General features: G+C 38.3%; 1 protein-coding gene across 2 annotated transcripts in view; it reads right to left on the bottom strand.

Annotated features, from left to right (window-relative positions):
• UNC5C (unc-5 netrin receptor C) overlaps positions 1–24,905 on the bottom strand; it is a 428,895-nt gene that overhangs the window by 132,540 nt on the left and 271,450 nt on the right. For both annotated transcript variants that reach the window (XM_010590449.3, XM_023548521.2), the window contains exon 3: positions 17,683–17,826. In XM_010590449.3, coding sequence (XP_010588751.1) covers positions 17,683–17,826 — 144 coding nt within the window. The remainder of the gene's footprint in view (positions 1–17,682; positions 17,827–24,905) is intronic.

Below are 24,905 nucleotides of genomic sequence, written 5' to 3'. Positions count from 1 at the left end.
ACTCTACTCTTTGACTAGTTGTGTGCCCTTGGGTAAATTGCTTACCCTCTTCTTGCCTTATTTTCCTCACCTGAAAAATGAAAGTGATAATGGCAATTCTACAGGGCTATATATGAAGAAGTACCTATACAATTCTTAACACCCCGCCTGGCATATAGTAAGTGCCTCGTAGATATTAAACTCCCCCCCACCCCACTCCTGGTTTTCCCACAGTATTACTGAATTTTATTATCCCACACAAACATCAGGTCTCACTAGTAGTAGTAAAAATAAACATAGCCAAGTGGGACAGAGCAATTGCAAGTACAGGAGGACTAATGGCTAAAGGCTGTGCTTCACAAAGAGAAATTCAGGGATTACCACGCTGTGCTTGATAAAAATGCAGACGCTCTACTCTGGTTGGGCCCCGGGAATCAGCAGTTTTAACAGTCTGCACAGGTGCATTTTATGCACAGCACTGAAATCTGAGAACCACTGGCTAATTAATTCATTTATGCTACACTCACTGTTTGCCTGTCACAGTGCTAGCCCCTGGTGGGGGGCGGGGTGGCGGGGAGGGTGTTTGGGTGGCTGTGGGGAATTAAGAAGACCTGGTCCTGCACTGTGGCTATTAGCACCTGGTTTATAATGAATTTCTGTTGATGTTTCCACAGCTTCAGCAGAGCTCGCTTTTGTACTGGCCGAAGGCTAATGTTGTCTAGCACATGAATTAAAAATTATCCAGTGTATAATGGTTAGGCAGGTAACATGTGTTAGGCAGGTAACATATATGGGAGCAAGTTATACAGAGGATTTTTTTTTTTTCTTCTTGAAATACAACAACCATATTTTTTGTTTTCTAAAGTTTGAGCTGTCCTTTCTAAATTTTGATAGAGGCATGGGTACAAAATTAACCCACTCTCTTCTTTACTCTTGCCACTCAGCTCTTAGCTGCAGGCTGAAATACAGGACTGCAGGATCAGTGGGCTGCAGGCTCCACCCATATTTATTTTCTAACACAAGCTGGTAATGGGTATTTTTAGGTGAATTAAAAAAAAAAAAATTGTAAATGCTTCCAACTAACACCTTTATCAAAACAGTTGTGTGGGCCAACAGTTTTGAGAGCAAAACCAAGAAGTTGGTGGGCCATATTGTATCTGTGGGCTCTTCATGACCACTGCTCTACCAAGTTCAGTGTTGAGAAGGTCAAAGTTGCATTAATATTCCTGCGGCTTCTCTTCCATCTCAAACACAATCCCCAAGACTTTTTCCTATTTCCCACCCCTGTCCCCTACCCCTCCTCCATCTTCTGACCTTCAGATACTTGACCAAGAATGGTGACCATGAGACTTTGGCAGGCAAAGTTGTTTCTGCTAATAGGATTGCATACATAATATTTTCTGAATTAGCATTTTATAATTATTGATTCCCCCATGTGCCTGTCAGTTTGTTGTACTGTGGCGGCTTGTGTGTTCCTGTGATGCTAGAAGATATGCCACCAGTATTCAGATAGCAGCAGGGTCACCTATGGTGGACACGTTTTGGCTGAGTTTCCAAACTAAAACAGAGTAGGAAAAAGGACCCGGCAGTCTACTTCTGAAAAGCATTAGCCAGTGAAAACCTTATGAATAGCAGCAGAACACTGTCTGATACAGTGCCGGAAAATGAGCCCCCAGGTGGGAAGGCACTCAAAAGATGACTGGGCACAAGCTGCCTACTCAAAGTAGAGTCGACCTTAATGACATGGATGGAGTAAAGCTTTCAGGACCTTCTTTTGCTGATTTGGCATGACTCAAAATGAGAAGAAACAGCTGCAAACATCCATTAATAATCAGAACTTGGAATATACAAAGTATGACTCTAGGAAAAACGGAAATTGTCAAATATGAAATAGAACGCATAAACATCGATATCCTAGCCACTAGTGAGCCCAAATGGACTGGTATTGGTCATTTTGAATCAGACAATCATAGTCTACTATGCTGGGAATGACAACTTGAAGAGCAATGGTATTGCATTCATTGTCAAAAAGAATATTTCGAGATCTGTCCTGAAGGACAACACTGTTAGTGATAGGATAATATCCATACACCTACAAGGAACACCAGTTAATACAACTATTATTCAAATTTATGCACCAACCACTAAGGCCAAAGATGAAGAAATTGAAGATTTTTATCAGTTTCTGCAGTCTGAAAATGATCAAACATGCAATTAGGATGCACTGATAATTACTGGTGACTGGAATGCGAAAGTTGGAAATGAAGAAAGGTCGGTAGTTGGAAAACATGTCCTTGGTGATAGAAACAATGCTAGAGATCGAATGACAGAATTTTGTAAGACCAATGACTTCTTCGTTGCAAATACCTTTTTTCAACAACATAAACAGTGACTATACATGTGGACCTCGCCAGATGGAATACACAGGAATCAAATTGGCTACATCTGTGGAAAGAGAGGATGGAAAAGTTCAATATCATCAGTCAGAACAAAGCCAGGGGCTGACTGTGGAACAGACCATCAACTGGTCATATGCAAGTTCAAGCTGAAACTGAAGAAAATCAGAGCAAGTCCACGAGAGCCAAATTACAACCTTGAGTATATCCCACCTGAATTTAGAGACCATCTCAAGAACAGATTTGATGCATTGAATACTAATGACAGAAGGCCAGATGAGTTGTGGAATGACATCAAAGACATCATACATGAAGAAAGGAAGAGGTCATTGAAAAGACAGGAAAGAAAGAAAAGACCAAGATGGATGTCAGAGGAGACCCTGAAGCTTGCTCTTGAATGTCGAGTAGCTAAAGTGAAAAGAAAAAATGATGAAGTAAAAGAACTGAACAGAAGATTTCAAAGGGCAGCTCCAGAAGACAAAATATACTGACATGTGCAAAGAGCTGGAGATAGAAAACCAAAAGGGAAGAACACACTTGGCATTTCTCAAGCTGAAAGAACTGAAGAAAAAATTCAAGCCTGGAGTTGCAATAGTGAAGGATTCTATGGGGAAAATAATAAATGATGCAGGAAGCACCAAAAGAAGATGGAAGGAATACACAGAGTCATTAATGCAAAAAGAATTTGTCGACGTTCAAACATTTCAAGAGGTAACATAGGATCAGGAACCGATGGTACTGAAGGAAGAAGTCCAAGCTGCACTGAAGGGATTGGTGAAAAACAAGGCTCCAGGAATTGATGGAATATCAATTGAGATGTTTCAACAAATGAGTGCAGTGCTGGAAGTGGTCACTCATCTGTGCCAAGAAATTTAGAAGACAGATACCTGGCCAACTGACTGGAAGAGACCCCGAATGTGGAAATTATGAAACAATATCACTAATATCACATGTAAGCAAAATTCTGCTGAACATCATTTAAAAGCAGCTGCAGCAGTATATGGACAGGGAACTGCCAGAAATTCAGGCTGGATTCAGAAGAGGACATGGAACCAGGGATATCATTGCTGATGTCAGATGGATCCTGGCTGAAAGCAGAGAATACCAGAAGGATGTTTACCTGTGTTTTATTGACTAATGCAGACACATTCAGCTGTGTGGATCATAACAAATTATGGATAACATCAGGAAGAATGGGAATTCCTGAACACTTAATTGTGCTCATGAGGAACCTGTATGTGGATCAAGAGGTAGTAGTTTGGACAGAACAAGGGCATACTGTGTGGTTTAAAGTCAGGAAAGGTGTGCATCAGGGTTGTATCCTTTCACCATACCTATTCAATCTGGATCATAACAAATTGTGGATAACACCACACCTATGCAATCTGTATGCTGAGCAAATAACCTGAGAAGCTGGACTATATGAAGAAGAATGGGGCATCAGGATTGGAGGAAGACTTATTAACAACCTGCATTATGCAGATGACACAACTTTGCTTGCTGAAAGTGAACAGGACTTGAAGCACTTACTAAAGAAGATCAAAGACCACAGCCTTCAGTACGGATTGCACCTCAACATAAAGAAAACAAAAATCCTCACGACTGGACCAATGAGCAACATCATGATAAATGGAGAAAAGATTGACGTTGTCAAGAATTTAATTTTACTTGGATCCACAATCAACAGCCATGGAAGCAGCAATCACGAAATCAAATGACACATTGCATTGGGTAAATCTGCTGCAAAGGACCTCTTTAAAGTGTTGAAAAGCAAAGATTTCACCTTGAAGAGACTAAGGTGCACCTGACCCAAGTAACGGTATTTTCAATGGCATCATACGCATGTGAAAGCTGGACAATGAATAAGGAAGACTGAAGAAGAATTGACGTCTTTCAATTGAGGTGCTGGAGAAGAATATTGAATATACCATGGACTGCCAAAAGAACGAACAAATCTTTCTTGGAAGAAGTACAACCAGAATCATCCTTAGAAGCAGGGATGGCAAGACTACATCTTATATACTTTGGACATGTTGTCAGGAGGGACCAGTCCCTGGAGAAGGACATCACGCTTGGTAAAGTACAGGGTCAGTGGAAAACAGGAAGACCCTCAACGAAATGTATTGACACAGTGCCTGCAACAATGGGCTCAAGCATAACAACGATTTTAAGGGTGGCACAGGACTGGGGTGTGTTTCGTTCTGTGGTACCTAGGGTCGCTATGAGCCAGAATCGACTCAACGGCACCTAACAACAACAAATTACTAATTTAGGCTCCCTTACCCACTTTCAGAAAGAATGTTAGGCAATAAATTAGAACTTCAGAAGTTTAATCAACATTTTAACGTAAATTATTAATTAGCACTTAGGTCAGAAGAACATAGTGCCTTTATAGCTGAAAAGACACTTTGTTCTCATTCCTGTAATTTTTGATGACTACCTAGGATAAAAATGTCTCTACACTCTTTTCTGAACTGATGTCTTCATTGCTACAGTTGCCATGTACAAATACTTGAGGCTCTTTCAGGTATAGAAGGAAACTCTTACAAGCGGTTATGATAGGTGCTCAACTCTTGTCCTTTAGAGTATGAATGGGAAACATTTGGCACCACTGCCTCCCCTTCCTGCTCATGTGTGCATAGCTACTTGATCATGATATTCTTTCCCGTGGCGTCTAGATTTGGCCTCATGATCCTCCCCAACACAGGACTCTGGATTAGCAGCCAAGACGTGACGCATTTGTAGCCACAGCATAGAGTTCACTGTGTAGAACTTCCTGATAAGGGATGTGTCTGCACAGTTGTTGACATCTTTCTACCAGATATATCACTGCTAAATTTCACTTCAGAAAGACAAACTAATCCCATCCAGTTGAATAGTAAATGTTTGAATTTAAAAAAATTCCTTGAAGTCAGCTGTATCTTAGTGCTTAATAGCTGTTGTTAGTTGCTATCTAACCAATTTCAATCCATCGTGACCTCACGTGTGCAGCGTAGAACTGTACTCCATAGAGTTTTAAAGGCTGTGACCTTTTGGAAGCAGATCACCTATCTTCCAATGTGCCTCTGGATGAGTTCGAACCGTCAATCTTTTTTCTGGTAGTCGAGCACTTACCTTTTGCGCCACCCAGCTGACTTGATTAATAGTAGCTCCTTAATAAATACTAGGAGCCCTGGTGGGTCAGTGGTTAAGTGCTTGGTGTTCAAACCCACCTGCCACTCCGAGGGAGAAAGAAGTGGCAATATGCTTTGGATTACAGTCTTGGGAAACCTATGGGGCAGTTCTACTTAGTAGGGTTTTTTTTTTTTTTAAATAAAAAACAGACTGAATTCAATACCCTAGAGGACACGGTTTCCAAGGAGTGGCTTGTGGATTCAAACTGCCAACCTTTCCGTTAACAGTCATAGCTCTTACCATTGTACCACCAGGGCTCCCGTTTAAATAACTTTAGAATAGTCATAGCACTTTCTCAGCTCTCCAACCTTCCTTTCTCTGAATGCCCAACCCATGTTTTCCTCACCTTCCTGCCAAATTTCTCAGGATCCATGTGAATTTATCATCCCAGTAATCATTCCCCCTAAGTATTTTTTTTTTTTTAAATGTTTTTGGTTCTTTGCTTCAGTGAAGTAGGAGCTGATCTCTCTCCCCACTGTGATGTTGCCCTTTTTTATCACTGCAATAATTCCTTCCCTTTCCTCCCTTCCCTCACTCATTTCCCTTGTCTTCTTTACAATCTTTTTTGAATAAAATCATCTTTGCCTGTTTTAACACTCTCCGGTGCAATTTTTTCTCAGATGTAAATATGGCTACACCATGATGTGGGTCTACATGAAGGAGCAGTGTTACATAATGCTTGGGTTCATACCCACTGCTTGGGTTCATTCCTGGTATCATAAAATGAAGATAATAACAGTAATGATAGGGTTATTGTAAAGATTAAATACAGTAATACACATGAAGCACTTAGAATGGTGCCATTACATAAAAGGCCCTCTATGAATGTTCTCATGTAGCTACCCACTCCATCAGTCCCTCAAATGAGTGTAGCTGTCAATGGTTGTTTGCTGATTTTATCTATGTCTGTCTGTCTGTCTATCTATCTATCTAATCTATTTATCATCTATCTATCTATTTGCCAAGAGTTAGATGTACAAGGGAGCCCCTGGGTGGTGCAAATGGTTAATGCGCGTGGCTGCTGATGGAAAGGTTGGCGGTTGGAGTCCACCCAGATGTGTCTCAGGAGAAAATCCTGGTCATTTACTTTGGAAAAATCAGCCACTGAAAACCCTTTGGAGCACAGTTAGTTCTACTCTGACATATATGGGGTAGCCATGAGTCAAAGTCAACTCAACAGCTGCTGGACGGTTGTGTGGGTAGAGGCACAGGAAACTCCACACTCCAAGTACCAGAATTAAGCTTCTTGTCTCTCAAACTGAGTTGGTCTTGACAAACTGGCTGTAAATCTAGGGGAATCCTGTACTTATAAAAGCTTCATGTTGTAGTTATCTTCTGCTGGCCATGTAATGTACTTCCTGACACAGACTGACCTTGTTTCACTTGCTTTACTATGATGCATATTCTTCGTAGTGTCTAGATAGTTCTCAGTTAATTCTTTTAAGTGCTCAATGAACAGAGGTACCGATCATATTTTTTAAACAATTAATTATTTTTTTTAATTTTAATGGTCTTTCAAAGTGGTCCTTTAGGGAATAAAATAATTCCATGATTCTATAAAGTAATAATACTTGTGTACTTAAAGAGAAAAAAATGTACCTTTCTTCTTTTTCTAAAAATGATAGAAGGAGCTAATTATGTTTTCACGGTAGACAGCAACTTCTGCTTAAATCACCAAATCAGGATGTGAGAGGGGAATAGCTTCTGTGAACAATGCAGTGTGGCATATACTGGGAGAACTATATTAGTCTTCAGAGCTTTGGGAACTTGTTAAAAGTGAAAAATACCTAATTTAAAGCCATAGAACTCTACAAATTTGCCATGGTTTTATTTTCCAGCAATAGAGTATCTTATCTTTGTTGGAATTGAAAAATTGTTTTTTTTTTTTTTTTTAGCAAATCTGAAAGGTCGGCGGTTCGAACCTACCAGCAGCTACATGGGAGAAAGATGTGACAGTCTGCTTCTGTAAACATTACAGTCTTGGAAACTCTATGAGGCAGTTCTAATCTGTCCTATAAGGTTGCTATGAGTTGGAATTGACTCAACAGCAATGGGTTTGGTTTGTTTTTTTACCATGGTTTTTAAAGGTAAGGTACACAGTACGTACATAAGTCAAATGGTGTCTTCTATTTTTACTTGCCTTTCCTTCTCAAATATTTTAAAAAGAAAATAAAACGAAAACATACAAACAAGCAAAAATAAGCTACATAAAGTTCCTTCTATGTCTAGATAAGAAAGTTAAGAAATATTACATGTTTTTGAAACTCTGTAGGACGAATTAGACTGCAGAAAGAGAAGTTTGTTTACAGCTTAGATTCACTATTCCCTCACTACCTGACTTGCTCAAGTTTCCTAATATTTCCATGCTTCCATTTTGTTATTTGCGAAGTAAGGATAATAATAGAACCTACCACATAGGGAGTCTTTGACTGGCACAGTTAAGTGACTAACTCTAGCCAAAAGGTTGTTGGTTTGAACCCACCCAGAGATGCCTTAGAAGACAGGCCTGGTGATCTGCTTCTGAAAGCTCACAGCTTTGAAAACCCTACGGAGCAGTTTTACTTTGCATACATGGAGTCACCATTAGTCAAAATTGACTCCATGACAACTAACAACAGCAATCACATAGGATTGTTGTGAGGACTACAATAGTTACCATGCCTAAAAGATTTGGAACGGCATTTGGTAAACTCTAAGCACACCATCAACAATAACAGGATTTTTTTAAAGCAGGAAGAATGAAGATGATAGATTTTGATCTTGTTCCTGTTATGACATCTTAACTTCCTTCTGTTTTTTAAAGAGCTAATATTTTTGTCCACCCTTAGGAGTTTACTGAAAACTTTCACAATATCTTAGTTCATATTCAGGGACAGAGGTTAGAACGATCATTAAGCAAATCAGCTGAGGATAATCTTGGTAATGTCTTCAGTTGCGCCAAGGCACACAATCCCTTACTGCGCTGAGACCATTTAAACAGAGAAATCTCAAGTGAACAAGTCCCTGCAGAAGAGAAGTATAATTTCAGCCATTCTTCTTTATTTCTTGACTTTGGGGCCATTCATAGGACAAATACATTTCTATTCAGACAGTCTTGCTGAAGAGTTGTTTTTTTTTTTAAATAAATATCTTAGAGCTAGAGCTCCAAATGACATCCATTACAGAGAAGAAGGAAGAAAAACAGCAAAAGCCACTCTTTTATATTCACACTGCATCTTTAGTTTCAGAAAAAAAATGATTATATGTCATCACAATATTTTTTTAAGGTGTGTCTTAGGGATAAATAATAAGAAACATGCCAACTTAATGGATGAGGAAACTGACATACCAAAAAGTTAAGGCTCTTTTCTCAGAGTACAAAAAAAGAACACAATGACTGTAGACAAACTTTTTGCAAATAAGCTTTTTAGCCATAAACTTCCCTTTTCATATAGCATAAAATGTTACTTTAATGATACATTTTAGTCTGGTGGGTTAGCAGCTCTGCCTACATACACAGAGAGATGATTTCCCCCAAATATGACTTATGAGACAGTGGCCTATCAATTGGATGTCTACCTTTCAGAATAAATATGGGCAGTAAATGTCTATGGATTTGTGGGGCCTTCACATAATTCAACTTCTGCCCATACACAAAAGCAAGTATGTTTTGGAAAAAATACAGACTGACGAAACCAGGTATGTCTTACAGTTTTTAATCGTGAAACAGGAATGTTATCATGAACTATGTAATCCAGCTGCTGAGATTTATATTCAATAAAAGAAAAATATATAGCTAATTTCTCTCTCATCTAAAAAAGTCTAAATGATGCAACAAATCTCATCTAATTCAAAATGGGAGTCCCTAGGTGGTACATTGATTAATCAGCTCGGCTGCTAACAGAAAGGTTGCTGGTTTGAGTCCACCCAGAGGCTCCTTGGAAGAAAGGTCTGACGACTTACTTCCAAAGTATCAGCCATTGAAAATCTTATGGAGAAGTTCTACTCTGACAGACAAGGGGTTATCATGAGTTGAAACTGACTTGACAATAACCACCAACAACAATACAACAATTCAGATATGGCCTCTGTAACTTATAATGGTTAACTGGAGCCTTAGTGGTTGCACAAAAGATCAGGTCACAGCTCAGGAATGTACCCCAACAGCCAATTATCCTGAGATGCAGGGAACCCTAGTGAGATCTATTAAGACTTTTGGCATGAGGTGCTAGATACTGTTCACTTATGAACTAAACTTTTTGGAATGCCTAGTTAAAGAAATGCATTATTTGGTTAAATTGCATAAATTAAAATTTTCTTAATGCCAAGTAGATTAGACAGAAAATGGAAAAATACTATATAAAGTCATATAAGGCCATATATATAAACCAACAAAATAATTCACAAGGCTGAGTATATTTTTAATTGGAGATACTATTACTCCTACCATGGAAATGTTCATTTGTTCATTCCTTAACAATATTGTTTTTGAGTGCCTAACTTTGCCAGGTATTTTCCCAGGCAGTTTGGACACATCAGTGAACAAACCAAACAACATCTCTGCCTATGTGGTGCTCATTTTCTAATGAGGGTGTGGGTAGAACACCAACAATAAACACCACAAGTAAGTACACATATAGTAGGTCTGAAGTTGGTAAGTGTTATGGAGAAGGAGAATAAGCAGAAGAATCTAAGGGGGGCTGGGAGTAGGGGACACACAGAGTTAATCACTCCAGATTACCTGATGTTCTTGAATTCTTGGAGCGATAAAAAAGCTGCACTAAATGAACAAATAATAACTGTTGAATAATACCATCACATTGCCCCATAGTATACTTTCAATCCAATTTTATTTAATTCCATTTATTTATATCTTCATTTATTTAACAGCAGACACTATTTTTAGGCACTGGGAATACGGCAATAATGAAAATAAAGTCCCTGTCTGTGTTCCAATCGTCCTCTCATTAGTCTTATAAATACACCACTCATTACATTTAGAACCCACCCTAATCCAGTATGACCTTACGTAAACTTGATTACAACTGCAAAGACCCTATTTCCAAATAAGGTTACATTCATAGTACTGCGGTTAGGACTTCAACATATCTTTTTGGGGAACAGAATTCAATTCACTACACTGCACTTGTGAAATTTATATTCTCGTGAGGGAGACAGTCAACATAAAAGAAAACAAATAAAGATGAAGAAAAATGACACCAAGAAACATAAAGCAGCCTGGAGTTGGGAGAGTGACAGGATTGGGGACAGTGTGTTTTAGGTAAATTGGTCAAAATAAGCCCCTGTGAAGAGGTGATATCTCAGCAGAGATCTGCATGAATGAAGTAAGTGAGCCATGCTCAGAGGTGGGGGGGAAAAAAATTCCCATTGAATCAATTCTGACTTAGCAACCCTACAGGACAGAGCAGAACTGCCGCATAGCATTTCCAAGGAGTGGCTGGTAGACTTGAACTGCTGACCTTTTTGGTTAGCAGCTGAGTTGTTAACCACCACACCATCAATGCTTTATGCCTAGAGTTAGGAGAACAATAGGTGAGAAGGTATAGCTATTACAAATAGCCTGAATCTGGAATGAGTTATGGCATTCTAGAAACAAGGAAGCTGGTGTGGTTAGAACAAACCAAGCAACAGAGAGGCAGGTACCAAGGTCTTTTTATACTTCTGTACTATAGATTACAGTGAGTTTATAAGCATTACATATGCAGAAAATAAGATGTTTTTGCTAACTGCCGCCTGACATAGAACTCATTGTCACCTCCTTCCTTATTTGCATCCAGCATGTTAGTTAAAAGCATGAACTCTGTTGCAGGACTAATTGGGTTAAAACTCCCATTCTCCTCAGGTGTGTAACCTTGGTCAAGATTTTTAATTTCCCTCAATTTCCTCACCTGTAAAATGGACATAATAATAATACCCCATAGCATAGTGTCGTAAGGATCAAATGAGCTAATACGCGTAAAGTGATTAGAACAGTGCCTGGTACATCATTATCATTATTCTAGAGCCTGTCTGTCTTCTTAGCCTCATGTGGCTGTTAAGCAGTTGACACGTCACTAGTCTGAACTGAGGAGTATTGTAAGTATAAAAAGGAGCCCTGGCGGTACAATGGCTAAGTGCTCAGTTGCTAACTGAAAGGCTGGCGGTTTGAACCCACCAGTAGCTCCATGGCAGAAAGACGTGGCAGTCTGCTTCCTTCAAGATTACAATCTATCTTGGAAACCCTATGGGGCAGTTCTGCTCTGTCCTTTAGGGTCGCTATGAGTCAGAATCGACTTAACAGCAATGGGTTTGGTTTTTGGTTTGGGTAAATGTAAAGGCAACCCTGGTGGTGCAGTTGAATGCTCATCTGTTAACTAAAATATCAGCGGTTTGAAGCTATCAGCCACTCCGTGGGAGAAGGATGCGGCAGTCTGCCTCCTTAAAGATTATAGCCTTGAAAACCGTACAGACAGTTCTGCTGTGTCTCCTAGGGCCACTATGAGTCAAATTGACTTGATGGTGATGGGTTTAGGGTTTGAGAACGCGTAAACACACCAGATTTAAAAGATTAAACAATACGTTTTTAATGTTGATTACAGGTTGAAATAATAATAATTTAGATATACTGAACTAAATAAAATGCATTATTAAAATAAATTTTACCTGTTTCTTTTTACATTTTAAAACATGTCTACTAGAAAATTGCATATGTGGCTCTCATTATATTTATATTGGACATCACTATTCTAGACAATGTGCTAGATACTGAGTTGTTGTTAGATGCTGTCAAATTGATTTCGACTCATAGTGATCCCATGAGACAGAGTAGAACTGCCCCATGGGTTTCCTAGGCTGCAGCCTTTTTGGCAGCAGATTGCTAGGTCCTTCTCCTGCAGAGCTGCTGGACAGGTTCAAACAGCCAAACTTTCGGTTAGCAGCAGAGCACTTAACCGTTGTGCCACCAGGTTTCCTTCCTAGATACTATAGAGTCACAAATACGAACAAGGCTTGATCTAAACCCACATGTAGCTCAAAAGGTAGTTCTGATCCCAGAGAAAGGACAAATGAGCAGTGGGAAGAGAGCAAAGAGGGCCCCCTGATCACTTTAATATTCTTTCCAGGAACTATCTTACTCTTTTCTGTAGCCAGTGGCCTTTGTGATGATGGTTGTGATTTACTGGTTTACACACATGATAAAGAGGAAATCCTTAAGAACTAACCTGCCATTCCCAGGAAGATGGATTCTCAATGCATTTGAATCCCACTATAACTCATGAACTATAGGAGAAGGGTGACCCTATGGAGTTCTCCTCCACCCTCAAGCATGGGGAAAAATTATAGCCTAATTTTATGTGAATCAGAAGAGAATTACAACCTCTAGGATTGACAACCCAGGCCCAGAACATGTGTTAGAGAATGAAGTGGTAAAAAAGGAGAGGCTTTTTAATTTTTAAAGTTTGCTTGGTATCAGTACATTTTAAAATATACATATAAACCAAACCAAAACCAAACTCACTGCCATCAAGTCAATTCCGACTCATAGCAACCCTATAGGACAGAGTAGAACTGCCCGATAAGAGTTTCCAAGGAGTGCCTGGTGGATTCGAACTGCCGACCTCTTGGGTTAGCAGCCATAGGACTTAACCACTACACCACCAGGGCTTCCAAAAAAAAAAAATATATATATATAAAAACATATATACGGTTGTTTACATTATTATATCTGTTAGTATGAGCCCTATTATCACTCACTGAGCACATGCTTTGTGCTAGGCACTAAGCCTCAAGCTTTGCAAACTTCATCTCATTTAATCTTAAAATAACCCTATCATTTTCATTTCATGGCTGATGAAATTAAGGCTCAGAGGGGTTAAGTAACTTGACCACAGTCACATTAGTAAGTTACGGTACTAGAATTTGAACATAAGCCAATCTGGTCCTAAACCTTGTGCTCTTAACCACCCCAATATCCTGCTCTTCTCACGTTATATTCCTTCCCTCAAATAACACAACGACAATAACAGCAGCAACAGTGATATTAAAAACCAAGACATTTCCTGAAGAAAGACAATATGTGCTAATTTTTTGCTTTAATTACATCTTCCTTCCTTAACCGTGGAACTCTCCAATTGACCTTGGAATTCTCTTGGAATTGGCCTATATCAAGGGACACTGGAAGAAACAGCCCATGAAACTGGTGGCTGTATTACCGTAGGGATTCTACCTGGGACAGTCATGATGGTGTCCACTTGAGCTCTCTCAGAAGATACTTCTCTCTGCCATGGGAGCTTCAGCACCTAGGAAATCTAGCACTGCGCTCTAGTAAACGTGCAAGTTATGGTCTCAACTCATCCCTGGCTAAATCCTAACTTTCATATTTCCATTTTTTCCCTCCGTCCTCAAAGCTATTTTCCCTCAGAAAGATGTTTTTATATTTCACATAGTTTGAATGTATCAATTATTTTAAGCACACAAATACATATAGGAAGAGTTAACATTCATTCTCTTCTATGAATCTCTGGTAATAGACCTTTTTTGGGAAAGAACTATGGGCCCTCCATCATACTCCTAATGAGCATAAATCTAATTAGGTGAGAGGTAATTGCACTTATTTAACCTTAGCATCATGGTTATCTTCACCTGAGATAAAATTAAACCTTAATTGAAGTTTATATGATGGCCTTTTTTCTGTCAAGTATTATTACGCAGGGCACCAAAGCTCACTTGATGCAGGGCAGCCTAGAAAAATCCATAAGCTTTCTGCAACAGTAGAAAGGACCTGCTTGGTATGAGTCAGCCCTGACTAGAGAGCCTGAAGTTTTTTCCCATCATGATGTAAATTTATATGAGTAAGTCTTTACACATTGATGGTGTTCCTTAGCCAATGGTCACACACATGTGACTTTAGTTACTAATAGAATTACAGGCAAATAGCTCTTCAGTTTTATTTCATGGGGGTGAAAAGGTGCTGTGGGTAAATTATTCTCTTCCTAGAAGAAGAGTTTGCTTTATTACTATTTGAAAATGTCAAACTACATTTAAAAGCCAAGATGTAAATAACAAAGTTTTATAGGATATATCACAGAGAAAGACTGGGATTTATATTTATATATTAACTTTTATCTGGAGCATAGGAATATAGGATGATATATATATATAATATAGGACATTATATTTATCAATATCCTGAGCCAGGACTAAGGAGTCTTTTAAAATTTTTTCTAGAAGTAAAAGGACATAAGGGTCAATGGTACAAATATTAGAGCAATAATCCTCATTAAAAGTCAATGAAGATCAGTGCCTGGCTACCACTACTCACCGTTCTAATCAGGGCCACAATAGATGGACCCTGATAGAATGGGAGAAAAATGTCAAATAGAACCTTAAATTCCTAACAAACAAACGAAAAACAGACTTAGTGGATTGGTTGAAACTGGAGGACTCCCCAAGATTATTGCCCTGAGAAACTCTTCAAATCTTGAACCAAAACTAACCCCTGAGGTCACCTGGTAGCTAAATAACAAATTGACTCAAAAAATAATGCATATTACCCATAAGAACTGTGTACCTTTAAAAAAATCACTTATATGAGACCAGATGGTCAACAATTACTTCAAAAAACAAGGATGAGAATGTAAAGGGCAGGGAAACTAGATTAATGGAAACAGAACCACCAGAATGGCAATAATGAGAACATTCATTCATTGTAAAGAATGTAACCAACATCACTGAACAACTTGTGTAGAAATTGTTGAATGGGAACCTAAACTACTATGTAAACCTCAATCAAAAATACAATAAAATACTATTAAAAAAAAAAAAAGTCAATGAAAATAGAATACTTGTTGACCAGTCTATGTGGGGTGAGGGAATAAAGGCATGCCCATGGCTTTTGCCTCAAGGCCGGGCAACTCAGAAGGGCCATCTGAGCCCTGTGCCCTCTATAGATCAGCCTTTGTTTTACTTGCACTGTAGCTCATTTTTTCCCCTCTGCCCAATCCTGCTGCCTTCACTCCTCTACTCCTTCACTTGTTCCTAAAAGCACTCTTCAATACACTTTCTGTATGCAGGTCTCCATTTCAGAGTGTTTCATGGAGAATCCATTTCCTTTACATATGCTGAGAGAGGAGAGACTGATGTGGAACATTTCAATAAACTTGCCTGAGAAATCTTTGGATTCTCACTACCTCCACTGCTTGCACTGTGCGACAGCCCAACACCTCATAGGTAGCCCTTCAACTGTTGTCTTGCCTCTACCCTTGCCTCACGTGACCTATTCTCACACAGCTGCCAGGAGTGGGTCTGTTAAATGGAAGTCAGATCATGAATTCCTCTGCTGAAAACATTCCTAAGTGTCTCCATCTCATATTAAAAACCAAAGATGCCACAATGCCTACAAGGTCCTACTCATTTCAACTGCCCTCACCCTCATCTCCAGGTTTATCTCTCTCATCTCATTTAGGAATTGCCTCTCACTTAGTCTGTTCCAGCCATCTCCGGCCCTTGAACTTCCTGGAACCTACCAGCATGCTCCAGCCTTAGGCCATTTGAACTTGTGGCACGTACTGTTCCCTTGCCTGATTCCCTTCCTTCCCTTCCTCCAGTTTACTTAACTGCCAACTTCTTCCAGAGACCTTCCCTGACCACCCTCCCCCAGCATTATATACCCAGCTTCCCTGCCTTATTTCTCTTCATAGCACTTACCATCTTCTCTATACCTGATTATTATTTCTTTTATTTAGAGTATGCCTTTCCTCACCAGACCATAAGCTCCAGGAGGGCAAGGATCATATATGTTTTGTTACTGGTACCATCCCTGATACCTCCAAAGCCCCTAGAACAGAGAAAATGCTTCTAAATATTGATTGAATAAATGAATTTTTAAAAAATGATGCACAGCAAGAGAAGGGGGAAATCCTTTAGTTTGAACAATAGCTGGGAGGCATGGAAATCAAAGTATTTCTAATTTAGTGTGACTAGAGTGTAGAAATCCTTAGAGGTTGGAGCTGAAAACATACATTGGATATGTAAGTCATAACATATTATATGTGACATCTTAAGGAATTTTCACTTTGTCTCACAGACCACTTTACAATTTTAAGTGTGGGAGAGGTGAGATGAAACCTGAGTTTTAGGAAGATTTCACTTGTGATAATAAGGTGGGAGCCTTGGAAAAGGGAAAAGACTTGAGCCATGGAGACGAAGTCAGAAGTATCTGCAATGGTTTTGATCTAAGATTAAGGAGATAAGAAGGAAGAGGTGAGTAGAGAATTGGGAGAAGCATCAGAGCCAGGATTGACAGGACAGAGTGACAGATTAGATGTAAGTGATGGTGATATCCATCACAAAATGGAATTTAGTAAAATGCAGATGCAAGGGGGCTCAGATAATAAAACATATCTTGGATTGCAGTGATCTCATACATGAGAACATTTCTCAATATGTAACCTTAAGACAGGTTATTTACATTCATGCTACTGAAGACAGGGATAGTATTTATTGAGAAAAGAGTTCTGTAGGGAGAGCTGAGGGCTACATCTCCCTCTTGGGGATAATATACACATCGGGGTATTAAAGTATCTGAGAAGTTTCACAATGAACATATCTCTTTAATTTGTCAAGACGAGTGTTTTCCATATTTACTCATTTATTTGATTATGGAACCCTATGTTGTGAGTCACATTTTAACCTCTCCCTGAACATGATTATTCTAAAAACCAACAGCCTGGAAGATAGTGAAATAGTGGATGCCAATGCACTAGAACAATTCTAAAACTAAATAGAGAAGCTTTATCTGAGTAATCGCTATTTCAAATAGCAAAACTAGCTAACAGTGTCTTAACAAATTGGCAGAACAGACTCATTGAGGAAATACATTCGGTTTTCCCATAACCTGTTTTTTTTGAAGGTAGCACTAATTCTTTCATATCCCTAAAGAAAAACTAAATAGTGCCTTGAAACAGAAAAGAAAATGACATTTCGGTGGCTTAAGAAGCAAGTGTGGCTCAAATGCAGAAATCTGGGAGCAGTTTTTGAATAGGATGTTAGACCAGGGTTCTTTGATGCTAGAACAGCCAGAGTCTAAATTTTCCCATTTTATCCTTGGCTTTCCATCAGCTTCTGAAAGCTAAGATGTCAGTATGCAAGGACTCACAGGCAATGCGTACGTAGGCCTTCCGGCTCTTGGTGGTGCCCGCTGAGCTCCAGGCCACACACTGGCACCAGTAATCTTCGGGCCCAAAGAGTTCCTCCACTTGCTGGCGCGAAATCTCAATGCTCACTTCCCGGACAATAAGACCTAACAAGACACAGGAAATTTTAATTCAGGAGAAGACATACACTAAAGAAATATAAAACATCTAGGGCATCTTTTTTGTCCTCCATGATTCTTCTGGAAGTCATATATCAACATCCCAGATATTGTCTCTTATCTCCTCTGATTTTCCTCTGGCTCCACTTATTTTACTCACAACTCTTTCATCCTCTTATTTGCTTTTTTCAAATCTTCTGGAGTCATTTGAAGATGACAGTGGAGTGGATTTTCTGTTGCACAAAATTACACCTTTCCCCTTTGCTTAACTAATATTCACCTTTCACCAAGTTATCTCCTGCTGTGTATTCATTCAAACAGGAACGTAAATTTCACATCTTCTAAGGATTCTACCTCAATCATATAGGTTGTGGGTAAGATACCCACTGTAGGTACACAGCTTTATAAAACCTAAATCTCCCTAAATCTGACATGAATTGAGAAAGAGATATATATATATATACACACACACACACACATATACTTATTTTATACACCAAAAATAAGTATATAAATCATAACTTTATATATCTACATATGTAATTACATATGTACATATAAATATTAGATTTCATTAGTATATTATCTAGCACTTTATAAGTATGTGGTGATTATTTAACATTTTTTTTTTTAATTTACTTTAATGATTGTTTTGATTTTTAAGACAATTTGCTTTTCTTGGAAGGAATATTAGGCCTAGTTAACAAACCTCTGTTAGCCTATCCAAAGAATATATGACTAAGGTTTTTCATGAGTAATATTTTGAAAACCTAAATATTTCTCTGTAATTGTAATGTAACCAAAATCATGTCAAAGGTAAAGTGACTTCCAGATAGAATATGCAAGTAATCGGAATTTATTTCACAGAATTATGTAATCCCAAATAATAAAAATTGAATGAAGAATCTGGAATCATCATCCTGGAGGTCTGTACCTAGAGGTTCCAAAGCTTGTTTTAGAGAGTCTCTCTACAATAGGTCTCTTTACCCTGAGCAAAAGGAATTACCTAACTATTGTGGTCAACTTTCAGTTTTTCTGGAGAATGAGTACAGAAACTTCTAGAATATAGTCTCCATTTTGAGAACTATGAGTAGAGGTCTCTTAAGGGAGTAGGAGAATTTGCTGTGGGTCAAGTATAAGTCTATGGGCATAGTAAAAATGATTAAAGTTATGGCTCTGTACTATTTGTTTATTCGTTCATTCATTCTTTCAACAAATACTAAGCACTTATTATACAGAATATACTGTATTATGGTAGAACAACATGGTGAATGAAACACGTCAGTCATTTTACACTTACAAATGGTTAAAATGGCAGTCTTTTTGTTACATATGTATTATTGCAATTAAAGAAAGAAAATTAATGTACTTGGCACTCATGAGACTCTGATGAGTAACAGTTATGGATCTTGCTCTTAATACACTTATACTATTGTGAGGAGAATGTTTATTTACAGCTGGTTATACACTTTATTATTTATTGTGTTAAATTCTACGAAAAAGAAGCATAGGAACAATGAGAGTAACAGGGAACCCAATTTAGTATGAAAGCTCCAGTATGAGTTAGTTTGGAATTTTATTTTCATATTTCACATGGAGGAGAGGGATAGCGCATACAGGAACAAGCAGCAAAGATAATTAGGAGACTGAGAAGCCAAGGGAAGAAGCTGAGCACTAGATACAGAGAACAGTGGCATGGGATAAAGTAGGACACGCCAAGGGTCCAGATGATATACAGTCTCGTATACCAGTTATCCAGGCATAGCCCCCAGAACAGTTTCATCAATATCAACTGAGAATCTATAGAAAATACAAATTCTTGGACTTCATAGCCAGACTCACTTAATACAAAACTTTAGGGATGGGGCACAGCAGTCTGTGTTAACAAGCATTTCACACTATTATGGTGTATGCTGAAGTCTGAGAACCACTCCTGTACACTATGTTTCAGATTCTGCACTTAATTCTGAGAGTTGTGGAAAGTCATTAAAATGTTTTAAGCAAGTAGATGGCATGATCAGATGATAATGAAAATATATATGCAACATAAATGGGACAAGGAAATATGTAAGTGAGTGAATATGGGTGCGTTTATTTCCTAGATCATGCTTTAAGGTTTAACAAGTTCCTAAAGGTTACGATGTCTTAAAATATTTTATCCTAGGTGACATGAGAGGTTGTGGTTTCTGGAGGCTCTAATGAAGAGTATTTGAGAACTCAACCTAAGACCTAGGAAATGTTCAAATTGGAAAGGGCACTCAGGGAAATGATCAACCTCCCATTAGATGTACAACCTATCCTACTGAGGGAGTAAACAATATTTCCTATTACGAGTTAATGGAGCTTGAGTCATAGGAGCTACTAGGGCCTTAGTTAGGTCGATTAAAGAATGCCTAAACTTGAATAAAGCCCAGCAAAGTGGGTTTTGTAATTTAAAGGCAGGGCAAGACCCTGAAGGGATAACTCTTATCCTCAAAAGTTTATTCATTATAGTTACACTGTTAAACCAATTGCCATTGTGTTGATTTTGACGCATGGTGATGCCATGTATTGCAGAGTACAACTGTACTTCATAGAGTTTTGAAGGCTGTGAACTCTTGGATAAAGATCACCAGGCCTTTCTTCTGAGGTGCCTCTGGGTGGGTTTGAATCACCAACCTCTTGGTTAGCAGCTGAGTGCTTAACTGTTTGCGCCACCCAGGAACTCCTAGTTATACCGTTAAGTGTATTTAAAATTGTTTTACATTTCTGAAAATTATTAATCCTTTTATTTTGACACAGTAGCCATTTTAAAAAGAATTAACATACCCCAATTTCTCATTGCTCTATGAAAAGGTGATTAGTATATTATTTTAGCCAATGCCCAATGAATACAGCAATCTCCAAGGCAACAATACTAATCTATTAACAAATAGCACTACTTTCCTTGCTCTTAACTGCTCCCAGCGCAGGCCTTCCATCTTCCTGTCTTACTGTAATGCTTCTCATTGTTTTGATATCTAGAAATCTGTGGCAATATGGAGCACAGCCTCTTCTCTCTCTCTGCTCTTTCCTTCCTTTTCCCTCCTCCCTATTCACTTCTCTCTGCTCCATCTCCCTCCCTGTTTTACTTGTTTATACCTTCCTCCTCCTTCATGCAGAAATTCAGTTACTGGAAACGAAATTCTTCCTTTAAGGTTGTTGTAGTAAATTTACAGTCACCAAAGGGCTGATAAACCTGCAGTATATTTCCTTAGGACCATAATGGCTCTTTCTAAAATGCAGAGCAGCAACAAATGGGCTCAGGATATTAAAACCACATACAAATATTTTGTGTCCCAAGATGATAACCTAAAGTTTCATTCTCCATTCTCCCCACCCCCATTTTTTTTATTTAAAGCAATTACAGGAAACCTAATTAAATGCTGGGAGAAACTTCACTAGATATACTATATTCTTGAGCCCAAATAGGCTTATGGATGTTTCTACTGACCACAAATCTGAAGCCTTTTAAGAAGCCACAGACCTACCCTCCTGCTCCAGGGATTATTCATGGGATGAATGTTCTGAATTGTGTGGCTCAGGGCTCCCTGTGGGTGCTGGCGTGGAGCACACACCAATTTTGTATTCAGCTTCACAGACACTCCATTCAGGAGAAGGAGGATTAATTACAGTTGTGGACAGTTGTCCTGTCCTATGGCCCAAAGTTTACATTCCAACTTCTGGTCAACAACATAAGCACCAGGAAGAACTGAAACATTAAATATTTAACCAGAATTCCCTAGCATCAGCTGCATTATTTAGACTCTGACCTACTTGGTTACATACCATCTTTCATTATATTACCAGAGGTAAGTTCATTACCTATGACATTTTGCTCATCAAACCGGAGCCTAGTGGTTTAGGTAAAATCTTCTCTCTTTGAAAGTAAAATTTCAAATCTGCTTGAAGTCTCAAGACGGCAAAGAGAGCTGCCTTGAAATTTGAAGTGCCATCAGCATTACTTCCAAGGCGGCCTGCTTTGAAGGACATTTGGGAACTTGAAATTGGTTTCAGATTATGTAAGGGAGGCAATGCTTAGTTCTACAGGACTTAACTCAAATACAAGTGTGTATTTTCCATCATGTCTGATAACATCAAAGATTTCCCGTTGCTGTGCATCCTTTAATAGTGGCACCTCAAGGATGCATGCTGTTTGAAGTTTGCAGTAATTTGCTTTTACGATGGGATTCACTGTGCTTTGGGAGTCAGGGTGCAGGAAGGTAATTATCAAGAAGTCTCAGAATGAGTATAAGCATACACTTGTAACAGGGAGTTTCAAATTATCTGAGAAATCCAAGTGCAAGTGAGATCCTCCAGTTGGCTCATTGTGAAGTCATACATGAATATGGCAATAAAGCCTGGTAAATGGACTTTTATTCCTTATCTTTAGTATAATTGTAATTTCATAATAGAAGCCAGGCACCACAAAAAGTGTTTTTCTAGATTATTATAAAGTGATCACAGATATATGATGAATCCTACAATTATTTAAAACAATATTGATGTTGTTGTTAGTTGCCAATGAATTGATTCCGATTCTATGGTGACCCATGAGCAATACTGATAATCCCTGAGAAATTTAATCCATAGAGCCCTGTTCGTTGAACAAATACTTATTCAAAGTCCCCTAACATCAGATGGTATGTTTTTTTCTAGAAATGTAAAGATAGATCCAGTATCACTCGTAGCCTTAAGCTGTTCATTTATTGTATAAAAGCATCTTGTTCATCAGGTCATACTCACAAATCATGTATCAACTTAAAACACTATTAAAAATACAGTCATCAATTGGCATGTTCTGATAACTCCTCTATGTTTCACCAAAAACATACTAAGCCAACATTCAATTTAGGTGTTATGTAGGCTTGAGTCGTATTTCTCATTCCTCACTATTACTTTATCTTCAGATGGCAAAGGGAAGTTTTGAGGCATCATGTTGAGCAGGCCTGGCAAGTCCACGTCCTCTTGCACTCTCCCTATCGGGTAAAGAGCTGCAGGGGTCACTCTACAAAATCTCATTAGAGCACGCTCATAGTTCTGACATGGGTTGGTGGGAAATGTACAAAGCAGCAGGTAGGGATGTTCTGGAATATATTACAACATTTTATTGAATTACTGTGGTCTCTTTTTTATGCTTTCTTCCAGAGCTGAATCCTATTAGTTTTCACTAATATGATCTAAAATATGAAACATATCAGTCATAGACATCTTAACGTAAATTAAATCACTTAAATAATACCATCATTATTTAAAAGGATGTCATACCATTAAAAACTGATAATTATTTTAGCAAGTTATAACCCTCACCTAAATAAATCAAAATATGATAACTTGACTTCATAATAAAGATACTGTGTTAGCTTAAATGAAGTAATTTGACAACCTCCTTCAAACTGCAGTAGGAAGACACCATAAACATAATTTACCAACTGTTCTCTCAAATGTCCATGATTTTTTAATATAACATTTAATACATAAACAGGCTATCTAATGTAACTAAGATTATTTTTTGTGTAGTTGGGAATTGCAAGTTACTGATATATTGGTTTTATTATGAGTATACTTTTGTTAAAGCTACTTTTTCCCTTTGGGATGTATTTATCCAAAGGTTAAAGAATAATATGGCTGGGTCTAAATGGCTCAAGGGATTTATACAGAAGCATTTCATATCTCGGTCATTGACGTGATTCCTTTTTATGTGGTAACTTCTAGTCACTTGGCTCTGTTTGACAGTGTGTGCCAAATGAGGAAGTGTGTTTTGTTGTATTTTTGTTTATGTTTTTGCTTTGTCTAGACCTGAGGAGAAAATACTCATTGTACTGTGTATCTGGGGTGGAGTGACTTCTAATGCTCCTAGAAAGCTACATGACAAGCATCGATGAATGCATAGCTTTCCCCTACAGACTTGACATTTTAATTCTAAGACAGTATTAAAATAGAGTGATGCATACCTGCTCTGCCAATCCGAACACTGTTTTCTCCTCTCCTTTCTCGGATCTCCCAGGAGAATAAGTTGTCCTATTTTTTATTTGACTTTCCAACCACCATCACACTGAAAGCTGCAAGTCTGAAGGATACTTGGGGTGGTGGTATGAAAAATCTCTCTCTCTTTCATTTAGAATTGTAATGAGCTGACAGAAATCAGTCTTACCAGCTTTGGCTCATCACTTAATTTCTATTCTTAACTTTGGCGATGAAAACCTGTTGAATCTCTGTGCCAAGATGCCTTTCTGAGCCCAAAATGTGAACTGAAATGCTTCCTATAATTAACCTCTGACTTTCAGGTTTCAATGTTCTTTAGAATATAAAGAAGCAACTTTGTAAACACATGAAAACATGATAGCAATGTGTTTAATTTGGAAGTGTACAAAGCACATTCCACTGAGTTAACAAATGTATTAACTCTCTAAGTATTTCCATAAAACACTAAAGCAATTATATGTGTTTGAATATATATTTTCACCCTTTTCTTAGAAAGTATAATTCTCAATAATTATCTACACCTAACACATGTGTTCCTTTGTTTCCTTATTCCATGGATTTCCTTAATAATTTTAACAAAATAAAAAAAATATTACTGAGAATAAGTATGGGGATAACAATGTGTTCTTGGAGATCTAGTCAACTGAGTAATTATAAATTGTAGACCTTACTATTAGTTTTGCCCAGTCATTCATCCAATAGTTATTTATGGAGACTCTGCTGTGCGCTAAGCCCTCTTCTATATGCTGGGGATACAATGGTAAGGAAGGCAGATAAAGTCCCTGTCCTCCTATGGGCTGCCTTCTTTGGTGAACATAGTTGTTCAGCACTTATTTACTGTGTGATAGTTTCCTAATTCAGAAGAAAGACTGGGTGTTCTATTTCTGAAAACCAGCCATTGAAAACTCCATGGAGCATGTTCTACTCTGACACACTTGGAGTCAGAATGAGTGTGAATTAACTCGAAGGTTAGTTCCCTAAAAAAAAAAAAAAAAAAAACTAGGTAGGCATAAAGATGACTCACTTATTTCCTAAGTTTTCTTCAAATACTAAGATAAAAATAA

This window comes from Loxodonta africana, chromosome 5 (genome assembly GCF_030014295.1).
Source record: "Loxodonta africana isolate mLoxAfr1 chromosome 5, mLoxAfr1.hap2, whole genome shotgun sequence".
In the NCBI taxonomy this organism is placed as follows: domain Eukaryota; kingdom Metazoa; phylum Chordata; class Mammalia; order Proboscidea; family Elephantidae; genus Loxodonta; species Loxodonta africana.
This window is presented reverse-complemented; position numbering and strand designations above follow the sequence as displayed.